This window comes from Penicillium longicatenatum (assembly GCF_028827895.1).
Source record: "Penicillium longicatenatum strain IBT 33135 chromosome Unknown contig_2_segment0_segment0, whole genome shotgun sequence".
NCBI classification, from domain to species: domain Eukaryota; kingdom Fungi; phylum Ascomycota; class Eurotiomycetes; order Eurotiales; family Aspergillaceae; genus Penicillium; species Penicillium longicatenatum.
In genome coordinates, this window is record NW_026643120.1 from 4654725 (window position 1) to 4675471 (window position 20747).

Consider the following 20747-nt stretch of genomic DNA (forward strand, 5'->3'; position numbering starts at 1 on the left):
TCTATCAAGGCTCTGTAGCACAATTATCCAAAAGCTTCTGCGTATTGACCATAGCCTTCTTCGCAAACTCATTCATTTCATATGACCTCCCCTTACCCTCAGGTCCCCCATCAAAGATCTCCAGAGAGAACCACCCTCTAAAACCAGTTTGCAAAACCGCTTTGGCAAAATCTTCAATTGGCAAATATCCTCCATCATATGGCATAGGCCTGAAATCATGGCTCCAGCGACCACGCGGACGTAAGCCTCCACTGACCTTGTCTTCAAGCGGAGGCGAGACTTTATACGCATCGGAGATCTGCAATAGGAAGATCTTGTCGCCGGGGACAGTAGCTGCCAGCTGCTGCATGCTTGAATGCCAGTTGGCCTGCAGCTGCTCACGCGATTCGGTTTCGATCAATCCTGACGAGGTCGTCGGATCGCCCCATTCGCTCCCGCATGATTGGAATGTATCAAGACAGAGACCGACATTTGGGAGATCCACATCGTGCACGATCTCCCATACATCTTTCCAGCCTGGTGCATGGGTAGACCAGCACCAGTTTTCGTAGGCGAGTCGGAAGTTATGCTTGGCTAGCATACCGCCTAGCTCACGGAGATCGGAGACGATGGTATCCCGGGAAGTTGATATCTTCTCTTTGGGTGTATCTGTCGCGCCAACCTAATATACATTTAGCTTGGTCATGACCTTCTGTACCCTGGGTTTAATGTTGAATTTACCTGCAGAAGATCAGTCCCAACAACCTTCATCATCTCAATCCAGCCCTTCGCTCTCGAAAATGCTTCCTCGCGCTCGGCTGATCCTTGCGGCCATCCTTCGAAATTCGCAAATGGCTGCAGCATCATTACTGTCAATGAATTCGCGTCGCATAGTCGGCGGATATCTCGGGCGACACCTAAGAGCACGGAGTAATTATCAGGTTGAACGGGGTATCCGAGTACCTGAGAGCCGAATGCCACAATATCAGGGTAAGAAAGCTCAATTGAGACGAATCCTGCATTGCTGATGGCCTCTAGTTTGCGCCCGAGTGTGTCGTTTGGTCCACAGCCAATTGAGCAGGAGGCGTAGGAAAGGGGGATTTTTTTTAGTGATTGGCGGCTTATTGGTTTCATATTGCCGGCTACTACTTTTTGATAAACGTTGAGAGCTTTTCTGATCATTGAAATTTTGTGGTGTTGAGGAGTATGTCAGTCGTGTTGGACGTTGGAATTGACGTGTAAATTATGACGCAAGATTGTAATGCCAGATTCGTCACTTGTACATCATAAGCTTCAGCATGTATAATGATTGCCTTATGTCACAAGATGTGGCCAGGTTTTCGTCTCCATCTGAAATTAGGTCAGAAATTAATTGCCTTCGTAATCGCCGCTGACCACATATTGACAAGGTGTGTGTTCCCCGGGACTCCGTTTCGGTTGCCACAAATCGTCGTTCAAGAACGCGAATCAAGGCTTCATTTTCTTCAAATTATTTCTCATTCCAATTTAACATTCAAAGAAATTTATTAAGCCTTTGCCTTATTGAATAGACCAAACAATCTGTTCAATATACTGGGCAACCATCATGGCGAATATAGACCCGATCAAGAAATTCAAGCGCATCGGCGTGGTCGGCGCGGGCAGCATGGGATCGATGATGACCTTTGCTTTCTCCGAGATGGGCCTCGATGTATCAGTCTTCGACGTGGATAAAAAGAACGTCGATAAAGTTACAAACTGGGCTAAGAGCGCCAACGATGTCAGAGGAAAGATTACTGGATTCTACAACGTCGACGAATTCACGAAAAGTCTCGAGGGCGGAGAGCGCAAAATATTCATGTTCTCCATTACACATGGCCACCCTGCAGATTCGGTTCTTGGCATGATCAAGCATGACCTGAAGAAAGGCGACATTGTTCTAGATGGCGGAAACGAGAATTATCGCCGGACCGAACGCCGTCAGAAAGAATGTGCTGAGATCGGCGTGTCCTGGATTGGCATGGGTGTCTCCGGTGGCTACCAGTCTGCTCGTCGTGGACCTAGTCTTTCTCCCAGTGGAGATGCCCAGGCGTTGGAGCTGATCATGCCTCTGCTGCAGAGGTACGCAGCCAAGGATCCCAAGAGTGGCACCCCATGTGTTACTCGTATTGGCCCTGGCGGATCCGGACATTTTGTCAAGATGGTCCACAATGGTATTGAAGGTGGAATGCTCTCTACACTTGCTGAAGCATGGTCTTTCATGCATTATGGTCTGGGTATGGGCTACGAGGAAATCGGAGATATATTCGCGCAATGGGACTCTCGCGGTGAACTCCGGGGCAACTTCTTGATCAACATCGGGGCCGATATCCTCAGAACGAAGCGAACACCCAACGGTGATGGAAAGGGAGAAGGAACCGGCAGCAGTGGATTCGTTCTTGATGATGTTCTCGATAAGGTGGTCCAGGACGACGATGGTTCTGAGGGAACACCCCTCTGGTCGCTCATGGAATCTGCCTCACGACACGTCTCCTGTCCCACTTTAGCAGCTGCCCATTATATGCGTATTGCAAGCGGAAATCGCCAAGAGCGAGTGCAAATTTCTAAGAAGCTCCAAATGCCGTCGCCTCGTCCCATTCAAAATACCCGGATCTCGAAAGAGGCCATGCTCGAGAAATTGCGCAAGGCGGTTTACTGTTCTTTCCTATCGTCTTTCTGTCAGGGACTGGAGCTGATTTCCAGAGCCTCTGAGGATGAAGGCTGGAATATTGATCTGGGAAACTGCATTCAGATCTGGCGGGCAGGCTGTATCATCCAGTCCGACTACATTGCGGATCTGTTGCAGCCTCCGCTATCAGGTAAGACCAGCATGTCCAATATGAAATCCATTGATGCAGTTTCGACGGAGCTGCACAATAGCTTTGATGCCTTGAAGGATATTGTTATTGAGGGCACCAAGACTGATCAGTATCTGCCGGCGATTTCTGCGACGCTGGACTATCTGAAGTATGCGGGTGGACTGGCGCTGCCGACCAAGTTTATGGAGGCGCAGATGGATTACTTTGGTGCTCACAGTTATAACAAGCCAGGTGTTGCCGGCGAAGATCCGGGCCCTACCCACAAGGGTCTTCACCACTACGAGTGGAAGGTGGCTTAATGTCAATGAAGGTATGTACCCTGTTCAGGGAAATATATAGATTGGAAACACTTGTTCATGTGTAGCTTCCTGTTATTTGAAAAGAGAATTGTATATGAGCTGGACCAAATAGGAACCCGATATTTCAACCAACCAGTGAATGGAGAAGACTGTTAGCATTCGTAGTATCGTTTAGGTTGAATCCATGGACAACCGATTCTCTGGGCGGTAAAGCTGTGGCCTCAGGAACGCACGTGGGGCGGGGTCCAATAAGAGCGGGGCAGTCGCGTTGAAATTTAATACAGTATGCGCTGCCTCTCGGGACTTCGTCAACTCTCTTCAATCTCAAAACCTCTTCGTCGCATTGAGTCCCCGAAACAATACGCAAGAAGAATGGCTGCTCTTCCCACCACTTACGAGGGTGTGTATCTTCCAGCTAAGCCCCTCACTAGCATTTCCCTCAAGCGCCCGCCCCTCACCCCACTTTGTTACAATAGCTGACGATCGAGATTCCTTTAGGCTCCGTCCCAATTGCCGTCATCGGTGGCACTGGTCTGCGTGAGCTCCCTGGATTCACTCAGGTTGCTTCCCTGTCCATCTCCACTCCCTGGGGCGAACCCTCCTCTCCCATCACCATCCTGCACCACCACTGCAAGCACAATGACAAGGTTGTCGCGATTGCTTTCCTGAGCCGCCACGGCGCCCACCACCAGATTGCTCCCCATGAGGTTCCTGCCCGTGCCAACATCGCCGCTCTGCGCTCCATCGGTGTTCGCAGCATCATTGCTTTCTCCGCCGTCGGCAGTCTGCAGGAGGAAATCAAGCCCCGTGACTTTGTTATCCCCGACCAGATTATTGACCGTACCAAGGGTGTGCGGCCATGGACTTACTTCGAAGGTGGTGCGGTTGCACACGTTCCCTTCGGTGACCCCTTCGATGAGGGCATTGCCAAGGTCGTGCGCGAGTGCGGACACAGCCTGGAGGGTGACGGTGTCGTCCTGCACGACCGTGGCACCATTATCTGCATGGGTATGGATACCGAAAATTGCTCAACAAACATTCACTAATCATAATACCTTTTGTATAGAGGGCCCCCAGTTCTCCACCCGCGCCGAGAGCAAGATGTACCGCTCATGGGGCGGCAGCGTCATCAACATGTCCGTTCTCCCGGAGGCTAAGCTCGCCCGCGAGGCTGAGATTGCTTACCAGATGATCTGCATGTCTACCGACTACGACTGCTGGCACGAGTCTACCGCCGATGTGACCGTTGAGATGGTCATGGGCCACATGAAGGCTAACGCCGACAACGCCCGCCGCTTCGTCACCGCTGTCCTCGACGCTCTGGCTAGCGACGAGCACTCTGACTTGGTTCACGCCAAGCACCTCGCTGGCTCCGTGAAGTTTGGCTTCAGCACCCCTCAGTCGAACTGGAGCCCCGAGGCCCGGAAGAAGCTGACCTGGCTGTTCCCCGACTACTTCCAATAGGCCGAATACCCAGGGAAACCTTGGGCTGCATATTTTTGATGATAGCATATGGCACATAAATTTCGGGATATATAAGACATGCATGAAACATATATATATATATGAACATAAGTGTAATGAACTGCCGACTAACGTTGTATATGGGTTTGACTTACAACTGGCCAATGTTTATGAAGAAACACGTAGAAAATCCATTTCGTGTCCACTTCCGAGGCTTTGAGGAAACGTTCAATCCCAATTCGGGAAGGGCACTTATGTTTGCTCCGCATGCCAGCAATCCACTTTTCCCTGGCCGATATTCTCCCCATCCACTAGTCTCACCGTTGAGGACACCCGCTCACTATGACTTTAGACCTATCTACGCCGCATGGTATGCCTTCTATTTTCATATTGGCATCAGTTGTAAAAGTAGAACCGAAGAGATCAGAATCGTGGTTCCAAGGCCGACGATACAGTTATTGAGCGCGCCAATGATAATATCACGGCTACCAAGTGTAAGCGTGAGAAGTTAATAAATGGGCTCTATGTATTCGATGATTCGTACTCTGGTAGACCGTCTTACGTATACTTATTGTATCATACACAGATCAAGTTCGACCGTTCAGATGTTGTCCGTTGCATTTGCCAAACTTGGTTTTTGCTATTAATTCGTAGGTAAATGGCCTGCAGAGAACACGGTCATTGATTGCTGGGCGATAACCCAGACTTGGATATAAAAAAGAAAAGAAAAGGAGAGAAATTTTATGAATAACCTCGCTTCGACCGGTGAGCCCGCTCACAGGCCGATTCGAAGTCATCGGAAGTCTCAACAGTCGTCTCAATCTCCGTTTGTGTGAAAATCTTCCCATCAGGAATGATAATGCGGTCCTCGCTCGAATTATCCCGGTCCGCAGCCCCAATCTGCGTACCCATCGCGATATCATCCTGGTTCATCGTGCCCATGGTAATCTGGTTCGGATCCGTCACCTTGGTGAACCCAGATCCGTATTTCCGGGCATCGGTGTTACCCGACCAGGGACCGTACTTGCGCCCACTGCTGTACTCGCCGATGAAGCGGGGCAGGAAGCGGGACGCGATGGCCTTGAAGGATGGGATTGAGGCGGCGAGGATTCCGACGTTGGTTTCAATGACGGACCAGTACATGGCACCGCTGATAGCGTAGGTGTAGTCGGCGGAGTTGAGCATGGCGGGGATATAGGTGATTCGAATGATAGAGGAGACGCAAGCACTGGAGAATGTTAGAAGCGAAGGTAGTGGAAGAGACTGGTTCACGCACAAGAGACCTAAGCAGAGGATAAAACCGAGCGCAATCTTCTGCTTTTGGGGCACCTGGAGCTTGAAGATGACGCGCACGGGCAAGGTGTAGGTCAAAAGATCGGTCAGGATGTTCAGAGCCGCGTTGCAGAGATAGAAAATGTTGATGTTGACGCATTTTCCATCGCCAGTGCCCGTCCAGGCCTTGCTGACTGGTGAACATTGGAAGGCAGCGACTAAGACAAAAGAGCCGGCCTGGCAGATGATGACGCCTATCATGACCCAGGAGAGGCGAGTGAGAAAGCGGTCTCCAAGTCGAGTATAAAACAATAAAACTGATGTCTTGATGAACCCGAGACAAGCCAGATAGAACATGGAACTCAGCCAGACCGCCTGAGTGAGTTAGTAAATAATCCATGATGTATAAATTCAGGTCGAAAATCCTTACAAAGGAGTAGTTGAGGAGCAGACTCTGGTCGACATATTTGATATGTGAACCCAGGCCATTCTTGACAGCTATACATGCTCGTTAGACTGGATGAAGACCTTGATGGAATTGGTTTCCTTACCCGAAATTGTGGCTCCAATAAATGCCCAAGCAAGAAGCTATGCATCTTTGTTAGTTGCTGCCGAGACTGTGGATTATTTTGCTTCCTTACAGCAGCTCCGATGATGAGATCTTGGAAGCATTAGCATGTTTTCTCATAGTATCCGTCATGTGCACTCACAGTCATCGATACCCATTTTGCCGAGCACATATATCCGAGCAAAGAGTCTCAGAGCTAAAACCAAAAATGTCAAGATCGCAAATGCAAGGCAAATGCCCATCACCACAGGGGCTTGGGAACCATGGTCGCCTGCCATGGTAAAAAGAAAACGAGTGAATGTGTCAGGAAACCAGTCAAGATAGATTAAATAGCCAGATTAAGGCATGAATATGCTATGCGCAAGAACTTGTAGATTATCACCAGGACAAAAAAGAAGAAGTTGTAGATAGCATCAAAGAAGGAAAAACGAAATAACACATGTAGACCGTGGACCTGTCCACTTATTACAAGGCCTGCATATGCACGTCCCTGAGAACCAAAAAACGAGGAAAAGTCCACCCAATTTCGTCGGTTCATGGTGCATCATTGCTGCAGGGCCATAGGGGAGGGATTGACAAGGCACTACCGGAAATAGAGAAAAGTCACCAAAGTCCCAAAAAATCTGGGCCTCGGCAAGGACAGCCTCCAAGTATCGGCCCCAGTTTTGGAGAACCTGTGGAGTCATGATTCGTTCAGGGAGTGATCGAGCCCGTGCCGGTACAAGCGTGGGATCCACATACCTAGCAGCAGCATTGTTAGCACGAGTAGAAAGGTTGGTTCAGGTGGAGCATGCAGGGATGCTTAACGTCTCATATCCTGTTGATCAGACTTTTTCGGCTCCAGGTATAACGAAAAAGGGGGCAAAATACGAAACGAAAGCTTCAGTAGTAGGTTTCAAGGGAAGTTTTCATCGATCTCGATACCATCTCATCGCATCGCCTGTGACCTCGGGACGAGATCAGATATAGAACCGGGACAGTGCTTTCGGATTATTGGACCAAATAGGAAATCAGTTTCTGTTTTTAAAATCGAGTCCCAGCCGGATGATCATAATCAGCAGATCCGTACTTATGTTTCTGCAGCTGGTTAGTCAGCTAGTGCACCACCAAAGTTTACCTGACGGCACGCCGCCCGAGTTTAAATCTAGTAGTTTATGCGTTCATGTGGCGCATAACCCTTTTGTCGATTATGCGTCAACCTTAACATCCAAACAAGGATTCAAATGAGGGGTTGAGTGAATTGCCTTCCGCCGTCGTTTCAGAGACTCGCACTGTGCCGTCCGCCCGAAGTCCCACACCAACAAAACCATTCGAGAAGCTAACGCGCTTCGATCTGCATGTTGACCCATCGACCCATCTTCCCACTTCCGACCCGTCCACAGTGGGGCGAGAGAAAAATCCTGAACCATTGCATTATTCAATTGTGGCCAACAAGCTATGTTTAAGCGAGATTGGTTGCGCATAGTCCCCGAGTCTACGAGACCGGCAAAGGCAAAGGAGTTTTGGGTTCAACATGACAGCTCGGAATGCTTCCAGTTCAGTTGTTTATTCTGCAGGGAATTTGCAGGGAATTCCTGACCATACCCTTCACACATCTTCATGCCCTCTGCCCTGTACAGACTTCGACCGATCGTTCTCCTCAGTGGACCGGCTTGAGGACGGATCACATAACGGTGCCGGATACCCGCCACATCATTGCCTCCTTTTGGCCCAGCGTACGAAATGCAAATCGATCCCCGTTGAGATCTGCGCTCGTTAATTCAACCCACGAATCATGCTTTTCTTAACCAGCCTGACTCGTGAAAAGCGGGGGCCTAGCCCAGGAGATGAAGCACCGTCTGTACTTCGTACTCCGTACGAGGTCAAGACATTGAGCATTGTACCCTTGAGGCAGCACAGTGGAGAACATCGTTCTGAGCTAAGTCAAGGGTGGTGATTAGTGTCTCTTGAACACGTAATAGACCACGTGCTTTTGGTGCTCATGTACGACCGTTATATTCCCCAGATTTAGTATATTAAGTATATTAAGTCCTTCGAACTCGTAGCTAATTATACCCACATAACCCCGGAGCTTCATGGGAGTCCGAAATGACTGGAAATATTTGAACCAAGCATCAACCCGCGAATTTGCCTGGAGTGGAACTCCTCTTCTCCCCAATGACAGGAACTTTACCGATGACCCACAGTACCGCCGATCTCCTGCCAACTTGGCGAGATTTGGCTCCGCATTGCCCCTTTCATACTCCGTAGCCTGGTCGATCCCGGCGTTCTAGGCGGCGTGTCTTACTTCCACAAGCCGTTATGCCAAGTTTTTGATGTCGTTCTAAGCCTCCGAAATGACATCTCCACAGGTTCAAGTGCCATGGCGCATGGGCTAGAAGAAAGAGGCGCAGTAGACGAGCAGTCGATCCTGAAAACCGTTAGATTAGACCCAATTAATCAAGTCCGTCTAAACTACTAACAAGTCGAGCAGGTGGACACGCATAGTTCGTGAGCCAATGACTTCTGACTTCTTACTACACAAGGTAGCTTTGCTCGGGGTATTTTGGAGGCCACCATCCCACTAGACTTTCTTTCTCCCGATGGCATTTGTTCTCTAACCATGCGTCTCGCAAATGTATCGTCACTGTTGACGCTGACGAATCTCCTCTTGGCTCTTGTGGCATACATTGTGCTTAAGGTTGTGTACCAGATTGTCTACTATCGCTTTTTCCATCCTCTTTCGGCCTTCCCTGGTCCCTTCTGGGCGTCTGTGACACGACTTTGGATCGCGAAGCAGAATCTGCAGGAGACAGAATACTTGACCTGCCATGAGCTATCGAAGAGATATGGTAATGCAACTCTACTTCATTTGCATTGAGCGATTCTAATTCAAATAGGACCGGTTGTTCGAATTACCCCCACGTTGCTGCTGGTCAGCGACCACTCCAAGCTCCCAGAGGTCTACCACCGCAATGCCGATAAGACCGGTCACTACATCACTGGCAGTTTCGGAGAGACTGAGAGTTTATTTAACATGAGATCGCACAAAACGCACTCCGTGTTCAGAAAGCACATTGCCGGACCTGTAAGCTACAGAACACAATATGAAGTACAGGGTTCTTCCACTAACAATATACAGTACAGCTTCACCAGCATCAAGCGCATGGAACCATTGATCGATGCCCGGATCCAAGAATGGAGCTCCAAGCTCGACGACACGTTCGTCAAAACCGGCGAATCCTTTGATTTTGCCTGGTGGGCAGTGTTAGTTCACCCACCCTGCATACAATACCCAGATATGGTACTAATCAAACTTTGGAATAGCTACATGGCCTACGACATCATCAGTGAAATAGGCTTCGGCGCTCCCTTTGGCTTCATCGAAAAAGGTGAAGACATCGGCGGCCTAATCCAAGGCTTCCACGACGGCCTCCCAGCATTCGGTCTTCTCGCCCGCCTCCACCCCTTCACATCCTGGCTCAAAACAACCTTCCTGAAGAAATACCTCGTCGCCACACCTACAGACGACTCAGGAATCGGTGTCCTCATGCGCTTCCGTGACAAGCTAATCAGCCAACGCATCGAAGACAATAAGTCCGAGAAACAAGCCAAGCGCGTCGACTTGCTCCAAATGCTCCTCGATGCCCGAACAGACGAGGATAAGCCCCTTGACCTGGAATATATTCGCGCGGAAGTTCTTCTCGTACTCCTCGCAGGCGCGGATACAACCGGCACTGCATTCCAGGCTATGATCCATTTCTTGCTTGAGAATCCCGCTGCTTATAAACGAATGATGGAGGAGATTGACGCTGCGTCAAAAGCGGGTGTCCTTTCTGAGATGCCGCAGTATGACGAGGTTCTTACGCATCTCCCATTCTATGTGGGCTGTGTTAAAGAGACGATGCGTTTGTGTCCCTCTGCACCGAATATCTTCCCGCGATATGTCCCCGAACCTGGGCTGGAGCTGTTCGGTAAGTTCGCACCGGCTGGTACAGAGATCTCGTGCAACCCGTACCTGGTGCATCGGGATCCGGCGCTATATGGCGATGATGCGGAGGAGTTCCGGCCTGAGCGCTGGCTGGATGCCGAGCGGGCAAAATTGTATAATAAGTACAACATGGCCTTTGGGTATGGGTCGCGAGTTTGTCTGGGGAAAGATATTGCGATGATGGAGTTGTTTAAGGGTCCTTTGCAGGTGAGTGAGAGATTTCTGAGATTGAAAATTTTGGGGTTCTTGGCTAATCTTAATAGTTCTTCCGTTCTTATAAGCCAGAGCCTGTTGAGGGGAAGCCCAAGGCCCAGTTTGTGGTCAAGGGTGGTGTTGGGTATTGGAAAGATGTGTGGTTGACCATTTCGAAGCGCAAGTGAATGGGTATTTATTGAAGCTTGCTTCGGCCGCGCAACCCTAGAGACCATAAGGCAGCCAGAACTCCTCCATATCAGTGTAATATACAAGGTCATAGAATCTGTTACTAGGTAATTGGAATGCGCTTTCTATATTAGAATGTTATTTAGGAACATTTTATATTAACATAAGCTTTTGTTTGAATTTCATCAAGTTAAGACCATTTTTATAGTAAGTAACAGTATTCTTGGTATAGTGATCATGTATATAGATTTAGCTATACCTTTGATTTTTTTAAGCCCACGTGCCTCCCAAGGTAGACTGCATTTCTATCAGTAGAGAAAACCTCAGCAAAATTATCCGCTTTTTCCATAGTTTTGCGTGCAACTCAAGATGAGATAGATTGCCGAGGTTACAAAGACGCCATATGACAGGCTTAAAATTGGATTAGATAAAGGCTTACAGCCTATGTCTGTGTTGAACGCAGATTAATGAAAGAAAATTGGGAAAACGTTCTAACAGGTATGCTGGACTCTGAACTTGACAGTTGCCCTGACTCCTTCGGATCCCATCTTCGGCATCGCGATTTGATAGTCGTGCTCGAAGGAGACATCTGTGGCATCGGTCTCATAAAGGGTCATTTCGAATGGGCGAATTAAAGACCGAATAACCAAGCAGAGCTCGGCATTGGCAAGCTCGATTCCTAGGCATTTACGGCTTCCTTTGGTAAACGCCATTTGAAACCGCTTGCGCTCCTGACCAGCCTCACCTAGCCAGCGTTCAGGGTCGAAGGTAAATGGATCCGGAAAGACGGATTGTGCGGTGTGTGCACTGAGCGTGGAGATGCTCATTGGCGTGCGCGCAGGGATTTTGTAGGATTTTCCGGTACCAGGAGTGGTGGCATAAGACGACGGAGTGAAAATTAGCTCTTCATATGCACGACGACCAATGCGCGCTGTCACACCAAATGAAAGACGGTTACCTTCTTCAATTACGGCCATGAGGTAAGGAAGCTTTTCTAGTTGGGACCACGAGGCGTCGACTGGGACTGTTTCGAGCTCAGCGCGAAGTCTGTTCAGAATGTCAGGGTTGGCAAGCAGGTGATAGAAAATTATGCTGAGGGATAGGGCTGGGGATTCGGTTCCAGCCAGGGCGAGGAGGGCGCCTTCTTGCTCCAATCGGGCCAAAGTTCTTTCTTGGGGTGGAAGGGACTCATTGACCAGGACAGACTCGTAGACGGCTTCTTTGCCGGTCGGACTTGGCCCGCTCTTCCTATCAGCCCCAGATGACTGCGCTCTCATGATACCAGAAATTTCGCCGCGAACTCTCTGCCGGGGGTCAGAAAATGATAGATAGATTTGAATTGACGTAGGGAAGCTTACATCAAACAGGTTGAACATATCAATGAGACCCAGGGGCATCAAGGGCCTGCTGATAGAGGTCGGAAGTGCTTCAAGGAAGTCTGGGATCCAAGGAAAATGCTTATTAACATGGACGCCCAGGAGAAGTTGCCTGCTATTATTCCGAGATATCCCTGCCTGCCTCTCATCTGCCAAGGCATTCATTTTGTGGGCAAACAAAAAGTTGGTCACGACACTTGCTCCGATTAGCCCGACTCTCGTAATAGGACAGAGAGCGCTACTCACTCGTTGGAGAACGCAAAAAGAGGTCAGATAGATTGGCTTGCGACGCTTCTCTGGCGTGCTTCGCGATGATCTCAGATAGCTGTTCGACCTTTTCTGTCACCAGATGCTCTAGGGATAGAACGTTACGTTTGCTGAAGAAGGGCACGAGAGCTTCGCGGCGCAACTTGTGGAGCTTAGCATCTGCTGTGGTGCCTACTCCTCCAGGCACTCGCAGGGCCCGTAATGGATACTCGTATTTGTCTCTCAAACCACTATATACCGTGTCCAAGAAGCCAACGTCGTTGATATGAATTTCCTCTGGGGTAATGCGGAGAATGGGCCCTATATGATCGTCAGTTTCGTATTCTAGCACCTGCTAGCTCAAAGCCAGAAAAGCTCATTGTACCATATTCACGATGCAATTCTTGGATCCTGAAAACATACTTGCCAGGAAGAACGACATCGTAGTAGAATTCGTACCACCAGGTCAGGGCGGCAAGGCGGGGGCCTGGAATGTGGGATAGAGGGTGAAAGAAAAGGCGGCGGATTGACTCGGTCACGACCCAAAGAAGAGCCACGACAACACCAGTCGTGAGGACCTGAAGAAATGCCATAAATACTGTGGCTTAAAGGATTTTGAAGATGAGCGATAGGTGAAAAGGCATCAATTAGATTCCACCTGGGATATTTCGAAGGGTGGGGGCCAAGGGAGCTGACGCAAACAAAACCCCAGCCCTGAAGGGTATTGCAGGGATCTATGGATGGAACTAAGCACTAATGCAACTTTGAATGCAGCAGGGTTTCTGCAGGTCACCAGTGCAGTTGCTCCCCATCCCCATTCCCATCGTCATTGAATTTGAGGCGAGCTAGTACGACTTCGAAGACCACCTGGGCAAACATCAATAATCACATGCATCCCTCTAAGGACCCGAAAGACAATGTCTTGTCCAGTGTTTTTTTCATTCTTCGTCTGCTCTGTCCGCGTTTCTTTCTTTGACACAGCTATCATGACATATACAAGCCCCGCGGCATGCATTGCCATCAGTATAATATTTCCAATTCTTGGGATTATCGTAATTGGCTTGCGCTGCTACACAAGAAAGCGCGCAAATGTTGGTTTCGTGGATGGCCATGGTCAGAAACTGGATGGCCATTTTGTGAGGGGGTACAATTAGCAAAATCGAGGTACAATTAGCAAAGTCGAGGTACGTTCAGCATAATCGAGGTACATTTAGCAAAATTGAGGTACAATTAGCAAGGCTTTTCCTTAGGGTGTATCTTTGTTCCAGACACAGGCTCCAACCAGTCTTCATTGTTTTGAACCTGATGATGATGATGATGACGATGATATTCTATTAACCTAATGCTACCTAGCTAGTCATCGCCGTGGTAATGTAGGCGCTCCTTCCGACGAAGCAAGAATATGTCCGTACTCCAAACTCCCGCAGAACAACACAAGGGCAGAATTACCCGTATAGGTAATCAAGTAATCCCATTAATCCCACAAATTCAGTCAAATCCCACAATATATATTTCGCCCACAACCTACTTCTCCCCGTACATACAGTGTATCTAATTAAGCAGAGCATCCAACGGAATCATCACAATTGTAAACCTTGCAAATGACTTTCCCAGCCGTGCTGCACGTCTCTGTCTCCTCGGAATTGGCAAAACTATAGACCTCGAAACTCTTCCCTGTCTGAGTGATCTCGACCTTCTCGAAACCGCCCTTCTCATCACAAGCCTTCATAAGTGATTCATATGCAGGTTTGCACATAGCTTTGATACCAGGTCCGATATAAGAGCCAGCCGCAGTATGGGCAACGCCCCAAAAGCCGGTACACACGAAGCTACCGTCCACTCCACAGCGCATCTTCGTGATTTTCATGGCCACAAGACTATATACATACGGCGAAACATCGGCAAGCCAATCACAGTACTTGCCGGCAATTTTCACCTGGGTCTCGTACGAGATGAGGCGGTCCGCGAATTGAGGGGGATTGGTACAGGAGTGACTTTTGACTTTCTCTGTGTAGCGCTTTCCGAGTCCGGTTCCGGTCGAGGTGAATGAGTTCCCAAAGTTCAGGAAGTCACCGTCGGGCAGATCATCGGTGGAGTTGGTCAGGTAGATTTCAGAGACATAAGCGTCGGGGCCGAAGTAATCCGGCAATGCAAATGTTCCGTTCATCGTATCGAACAAAGCTTGTACATCGGGGGCAACATCAGCCGCACTCCGATGCGTGAGGACGGTGATGTTTTTAATGGCAATCTCATTGTAATTGGCAAGGATGGGCGATATTAGTGAAAGAATGGTCGCCGCAAAAGCGAGCGAACTGGAGAACTTCATTGTTGAGGGCCTGATTGTTCCTTGACTGAGGTGATGAATAGATTTCATGGGATACTCATAGCTTCCTTTTATATCCGAGATTTGAGATAGACCTCTGTTTCTGAGCTAAGAGATTTTTTCTCATTGAGGAAAAGAGTGCGAGCTGTAAGTTCAATCTCGTTCATGTCGAGCTAGTTCACGCTACTATTCGCGTCCTCATTACTAGCTTGTTCCGACGCTTTATGGAATCTAAATTAATCATGACCCCCAGTATTCTGATGAGCCCGTGGATTGAGCATTGTGTTCCTCTGAGGATCTCTTAACGATCAAACAGTTTCTCAGGAAATGTCGAATACTAGTCAGTCCATCGAGCACCGAGTCGGCCCTAATCTATGAGTAGCGAATATCAGACAACACCTGGACATATGAGGCCCGTTAAACTGGACGCGCGTCAAATGCTTGAACTCGCAAATTTGTCCTACTCTGACTCCACTCTTCTGGGCTTAACCTATCAAGCATCCAGATAAGCTCCTCACCGCACTCCACATCAATTGACTCGGTGCTTCTCGCTTGCTAGGGTAGCCGCTAATATAAGCCATTCAGGCAGCCATAGTTTTGGTACTTAGTGAAGTTGTTGTCTTTACCCGACATTAATATTTTCATCCAAGTCATTACCCCCTAGTGAGCCTACCTCGCAAAACACTCAGCTCCTACTTTTTCCCAACTACCTTTGCGATGTCACTAGATCCTCATATCAGCACGTTGCCATATGAAGATGTGGCTTTGGAGCAGGTCCAACTGGACAAGCCATTATTTTTGATTCTGACCAGCATGTTTATGGCTAGTCTCTTCGTAGGTCACACCGATTTAGACAAACGGCTTAAGAGATCCACCGAGTCTAATCAATTCCAGTTTATGAATATCGATGGCAATATCATTCCAACACTTATCGCCATAGAGCATGACATGGGAGCAACTACCCTTCGATCATGGCAAAACCTCCACGGCCTTTCCATATTTCTTCTTCATCGCGTGGGGAAACTTGCGCTTCTCTCCTCGTTTCCATTCACTGGTACCAATCTCAAGATATGTTTTCTCTTGAATGTGGTGACGGACATGCTACTTTCAACACTGAAGGTAGCTAACGTGCACTTTATCATTTCTCAGCACTTGAGAGCTAAGGAAGAACGACCTACGATTCTTCGCTGTGTTTTCAGCTTATCTTTATGGTGGAGGACCTTTCCGGCTACCCTTCTATATAGCGTATGCTCGAGTGTTTGCTTTTACCTCCCTATCCATGCCGGTCGTCTGTTCTTTCTTGAGCTTGGGGAATACGACACACATGTGGGCTTGAAAGGGGGAGCTGTTGTTGGGTTAATCGCAACTCTGTACTTTGCCGCCGTCGTGCCGTCTTATGCCGTTTTTATCCGAGTTGCGGCCTCCGCGCTACCTGTGCAAAAGGCTTCAAGGGAAAAGTCAGAGAGGTACAGAGGTATCTTTGAAGCATGGCGGAGTTTTCCTCCTTTGGCTCGAGTCAAATTTTTTAAATCGCTCGCTAGTGTCCTGGCTATGGAAGTCACTATGGCCTTTGTGTTGAGTGTTTGCGTTCTGTTGCTCTTCCATCCTTTGCTGCATGAGGATGTTATTCTGTTTTTGGTGAAATATGCTGGGTAAGTTATGTATGCAATATAAGATGGATAGCAAACGATCGAAGCAGGGAAATTTGATGCCTAAGAGATACAGAACCATGGCAGCTGGCTTAAAATTCAAACGATAAGATTGGATTTACTTTAGAACTGCAAGACGATTTTCGAAACACAGTACATACTCCAAAACTTGAATTAATATAGTGATTCTATCAGTTACTGTATATCTGGCGCCTTTGGGTGAGCCGGAGACTTCATAAACACTCTTCCGGCAAATTCAGGTTTATTCTTTTCCAATCTGTATACATACCAACTTCTGCATACAGTCTCCCACGCGGCCGGGTCAGCTTGGTCCAAGCCGTGCATTCTCTGGACGTAGCCCCTAGAGTGTCATAAGGCAACGACAACAGAGGTACACTAAAGAAATAGGATCTAGACAGAGAATAGGTTGAATTTCGTACGCACTAGCATCAACGGACGAATAGAATAAATTAATACTTTATTCTTTGTCAAGCCTAGTGGACTCGACTCCCAAGGGAGATAAGTTAGTTACGCTCCAGGACCGGAATGACTAAGCAAATATTAGAGAAGGCAGGAGTGACAGGCGGTGAAAATGGGTCCATCCAAGCAATTAGGGTGCCAAACCCGAAATTGCGCCACACATGCGTGTGACAAAGCTGGAAGTTGACTGTAGCTGGTATATGAGATTTGATGCTTCTAGCCGTGATAAAAGCTAGCACGTCGTAAGTACCATCATGAAGTGGATCACTGCCGGGCGCATCAGGATCAGGTCGCAGTAGTGTGTCAACTTTGCTTGCCGATCTTTCTACTACCCAGAGAAATGGAAGTGCTCAGACTAATAGCAACACTAACCAGGTCTCGCAGTTCATAACAGGTAAGGATGTTTATTATATATGATGAAGTTGAATCATTACAAGGTTTTTGGAGGCTATTGGCTATTTTTCAATCTATCGCAACTACACACGTCATAAAAGATTAAGGAGGAAGAGTGTTGAATCTGCCATTGAAACGACTGGAAGTCTCGAAATCCAAAAGTGCACATGAGCAAAGCGTCTACCTAATTCCTCATCAATATATGACACCCTCTCGTGACTCGACAGAGCCACTACTTGCAGTACTGATGTTAAGAACGTCAGCGTTATAGTTTAACATAATTGCCGGTAATTAAAGACATACCCAGTTCTCGCTTCCGGATTTCTTGGTGCATTTCTTGCCTTCGCAGCAAACGCCATCGCCGTGGGTTCCACTACCGATTCTGCAGAGGTCCCCCGGACAATGACATTTAGGGAAGTCGGGACAGTTACCAGTGGCCATGGCCAGGCCGAGGAAAGTAGCGATCAAGAAGATATACTTCATTTTGCTGGGCTGGGCGAGTTAGTGAGAGTGTTTTAAAGAGGAAGTATATTATATACCAGAAGGTTGAAGTCAAATTATTGTAGTGAAAGATGTTTGTAGAAGGTGATTATTCATGAGGAATTGAGCTTCTGGGGAGAATATCAAGCCATATTTATACCATGAAGTGCTGCACCTGGATTCAGTGTTGATGTCGGATTCTTGAACTGCTCTTTATGTAGAGAATGAAGATCATCTTGGCAAGGCTGGGCAGTCAGACCGCCTGCTGAATATTTTGGGAGGCCTGATGCCGTATTCGGTTGCATGAAGCGCTGGATGAACTGGCCAAGGACTCTGGGCACAAGGCTGGAAGTAGACACACTTGAAGGATCATGCAGGGTCCAGCAGGGACAGCGCCTGATTGGGGGAGCAACGTGGGAGAGTGGAACAAGGTTGTAGCCAGCATTCAGATGGTGGTCCTAATCAGCACATCTCCCAAGGCTCATCACAAGTTGGCTATGTATTCGGCCCCATTACCACATACCTCACGCGGTAATCTGCATCATACTGTGTTTGGGGCTTGATCTGCGCCAACGCCTTGGCTGTGTGACCCTGAAAGATTCCCATAGCAAGCATTGGTTAAACAGATTCTCAAAATGACTGACGACAAATTCATAACTTACTATGTGAAAAATAAAATTGATATGAAGTAAGTGTTTACAGGGCGTAGATCATACATCATACTATCCGTATACTTGATCTAGGGTTTCGATGAGATTCGACTTTGCAAAGGCAGGTAAGATTCAGGCTAGCGATTCGTGTGAAGATGCTGATTGAACTGATGTCGAAACGAAACACCCTGTGGCTGTCATGCTGAAGTCATACAGGATCATGTTGTGATATGAAGCTGATGCAGATCAGGAACCAAGCCGAACCATCGAATTAATCCCAAGATATCTACCCCGCTCTCGCAACCGTTACCATGTTTGCTCTAGTCCATGACTCTCCTGAACGAGCCGTGACGGCCATCGAGCCTCTGACCGGAAGCGACAACTACGCGACCTGAAACTGTCTCATGTTCTCCTACCTTAAAGCGAGGCAGGTCTGGGATGTCGTATCAGGCGACCTTCGCTGCATGACACAGAGCATCGAGTTTCGTTCGCACTAAAGCCTGCGTGTCCGAGGGAAAAATTTGACGATTTTCGAAACTCCGTTCTAAGTATAAGCGAAATGTATCACCAAAGGCACTGGAATACCGCACAGCTGGAAGCTGGCTTGCATGACGCGTGGGACATGCTCGTACAAACCTCAAAAGCCACCCCCGCCACAAGTCCACAACAGGATAAACGCGTTATCATAGTACTTACCTTTGGAGCGCTCCGAATTTTCAGTCATCGAAAAGAGAGTAGAGAAGGGGGAGGCCAGGATATTACTTTTTCCCACGGTGACCAAGCGAAAAACAACAATCTTCCGTTTCTTGCACTGGACCTATATAACGAATGGATCACCAAATGGCAACAGTACACTTCCTGTGAGCGCATAAGCCTGGCTGCATTCACCGCCATGCTCTACACAGCTGGGTTATTTCAAAATGAGTTGAGTTTCGTTGCTCTATGGCTACTGAAAAAGACGCTTGAGGAAGAGATACCGCTGAGAGATAATACAAATAAAGATGACGTTATGACTCAGTGTGACGGTTCAACCTCGAAATCTACAATTGCCGAATTACTTCCCGCTTGTTTTGCGTGCTTAGCGAATGCAAATTTCAATCTTCTTACTATGGCAGCAGAGAATTACAACCCTTCTCCGTCTGCCTCTATGACATTTGATCACGAGGCTCGAACCGAACCTGGAAGCCTGGCAGTCAAAGCAAATATAAGAAACCCCGGTTTTAGTATGTCTCGATGGATCTTTTCGAGATTTCGTTTGAAAGAGCTCACCTCTTGTGGAACCGAAGAGATCTCGCAATTAGCGAGATAGAGCTTTGATGAGATAATCCATACAGGTGTGGCTTTGGGCATTGATGTTCCTGGGGAGAGGAACTATCTCAACAAGGTTCATGAAGCACTCAGTTTAGAGTTCAAGGCAAGAGGAATGACCGAGTGTGTTGATGTAAGCGATATCAGCATCAATTTGGACTGGGCAGACTAGCTCTCCGACTTGGTGTGGTATTCTATCTATGTTAGGCCTGCCTCTTATTAAATTTAGCATTCTTTTTGTTTGTATAGCTCTTACTGATGTGCCAAACTGATAAGACACACCTAGACCCTTAATACACTTTTTGTTCTTTTCATTCCGTCCCCTCCCGTGTTCTTCTATATTCGCAATATTTGCCTGTCTCGTACGTGAATGGTACTATTTCACCTCTAGGTATCATTTGGTTTCAGCCTTTTTGAACCAAGCCTTTTTCGGCTCGACGCAAAGGTAGGGATAGCCCTTAGATAATGAAATAAATATGGAATTATATTATACATTGGTCGTCTACACATTGATTTAAGTAACATAGGGACTGGCGATAATTGCTACGTGGAGCAATGCTAGAAAGTAAACCATGTCATTGGCTCGGACCTTTTGTTTTCATTTGACTTAATCCCTCATTCGCAATCATTGGGTGCTCACTCAACGCCATATTATTCATTGTTTTAACCTGAACCTCTTGTTTCGGCTACCTATAGTCCATAGATGAGATCAGGACTTCACTTTGGCATCTATCATATCAACAAAGTCTTCTAGATATGAAATTTATGGAAGATATTAAGAGATATTCGAAGCAGAATCAACAAGCCCTATAAATGATGATCAGAACCAACAGTTAGGAGGTGAGGATGTATAATGTAAGACTGTTGCTGGCCTTGGCACTCCTCAGTATAAGTATGGGTTGAAGGTATCTATAATTGCTATTTCTGCTCACCACGCTGGTCAGACACTATGAGAGGCATGGAACTGGGGAAACCTGGGTCGATGGGGTTTGAGGAGATCGAATATGTCCCTATTAAGAAGTACAGCATGTCTCGCAGCGTCCACCATTGAGGTGTTTTGGCTGAATGGATC

General features: G+C 47.8%; 9 protein-coding genes across 9 annotated transcripts; 4 read left to right on the forward strand and 5 right to left on the reverse strand.

Moving 5' to 3' along the window:
• Nucleotides 1-4: 4 nt before the first annotated feature.
• N7484_004265 (sugar phosphate isomerase/epimerase family protein) lies at nucleotides 5-1161 on the reverse strand (the record flags this gene model as incomplete). The annotated part of the gene is made up of 2 exons (XM_057114685.1): nucleotides 5-661; nucleotides 721-1161. The coding sequence occupies 2 exons, from the start codon at nucleotides 1159-1161 to the stop codon at nucleotides 5-7; spliced, it is 1098 nt and encodes a 365-aa protein (XP_056974825.1).
• A 403-nt stretch (nucleotides 1162-1564) lies between these two features.
• N7484_004266 (6-phosphogluconate dehydrogenase, decarboxylating) lies at nucleotides 1565-3115 on the forward strand (the record flags this gene model as incomplete). The annotated part of the gene is made up of 1 exon (XM_057114686.1): nucleotides 1565-3115. The coding sequence occupies one exon, from the start codon at nucleotides 1565-1567 to the stop codon at nucleotides 3113-3115; it is 1551 nt and encodes a 516-aa protein (XP_056974826.1).
• A 285-nt stretch (nucleotides 3116-3400) lies between these two features.
• Nucleotides 3401-4579, forward strand: N7484_004267 (S-methyl-5-thioadenosine phosphorylase; the record flags this gene model as incomplete). The annotated part of the gene is made up of 3 exons (XM_057114687.1): nucleotides 3401-3515; nucleotides 3614-4123; nucleotides 4182-4579. The coding sequence occupies 3 exons, from the start codon at nucleotides 3401-3403 to the stop codon at nucleotides 4577-4579; spliced, it is 1023 nt and encodes a 340-aa protein (XP_056974827.1).
• Nucleotides 4580-5320: 741 nt separating this feature from the next.
• N7484_004268 (putative integral membrane protein Pth11-like) lies at nucleotides 5321-6697 on the reverse strand (the record flags this gene model as incomplete). Its single annotated transcript, XM_057114688.1, has 6 exons — nucleotides 5321-5807; nucleotides 5856-6226; nucleotides 6282-6349; nucleotides 6403-6439; nucleotides 6493-6512; nucleotides 6562-6697. 6 exons carry the CDS (start codon nucleotides 6695-6697, stop codon nucleotides 5321-5323), a joined length of 1119 nt encoding a protein of 372 aa, XP_056974828.1.
• Nucleotides 6698-9021: 2324 nt separating this feature from the next.
• Nucleotides 9022-10769, forward strand: N7484_004269 (cytochrome P450; the record flags this gene model as incomplete). Its single annotated transcript, XM_057114689.1, has 5 exons — nucleotides 9022-9250; nucleotides 9299-9486; nucleotides 9541-9665; nucleotides 9726-10596; nucleotides 10653-10769. 5 exons carry the CDS (start codon nucleotides 9022-9024, stop codon nucleotides 10767-10769), a joined length of 1530 nt encoding a protein of 509 aa, XP_056974829.1.
• Nucleotides 10770-11261: 492 nt separating this feature from the next.
• N7484_004270 (cytochrome P450) lies at nucleotides 11262-12985 on the reverse strand (the record flags this gene model as incomplete). The annotated part of the gene is made up of 4 exons (XM_057114690.1): nucleotides 11262-12074; nucleotides 12129-12346; nucleotides 12393-12713; nucleotides 12778-12985. The coding sequence occupies 4 exons, from the start codon at nucleotides 12983-12985 to the stop codon at nucleotides 11262-11264; spliced, it is 1560 nt and encodes a 519-aa protein (XP_056974830.1).
• A 962-nt stretch (nucleotides 12986-13947) lies between these two features.
• N7484_004271 (uncharacterized protein) lies at nucleotides 13948-14718 on the reverse strand (the record flags this gene model as incomplete). The annotated part of the gene is made up of 1 exon (XM_057114691.1): nucleotides 13948-14718. One exon carries the CDS (start codon nucleotides 14716-14718, stop codon nucleotides 13948-13950), a length of 771 nt encoding a protein of 256 aa, XP_056974831.1.
• A 714-nt stretch (nucleotides 14719-15432) lies between these two features.
• N7484_004272 (uncharacterized protein) lies at nucleotides 15433-16371 on the forward strand (the record flags this gene model as incomplete). Its single annotated transcript, XM_057114692.1, has 1 exon — nucleotides 15433-16371. One exon carries the CDS (start codon nucleotides 15433-15435, stop codon nucleotides 16369-16371), a length of 939 nt encoding a protein of 312 aa, XP_056974832.1.
• Nucleotides 16372-17469: 1098 nt separating this feature from the next.
• Nucleotides 17470-17720, reverse strand: N7484_004273 (uncharacterized protein; the record flags this gene model as incomplete). Its single annotated transcript, XM_057114693.1, has 2 exons — nucleotides 17470-17481; nucleotides 17541-17720. The coding sequence occupies 2 exons, from the start codon at nucleotides 17718-17720 to the stop codon at nucleotides 17470-17472; spliced, it is 192 nt and encodes a 63-aa protein (XP_056974833.1).
• Nucleotides 17721-20747: the final 3027 nt, after the last annotated feature.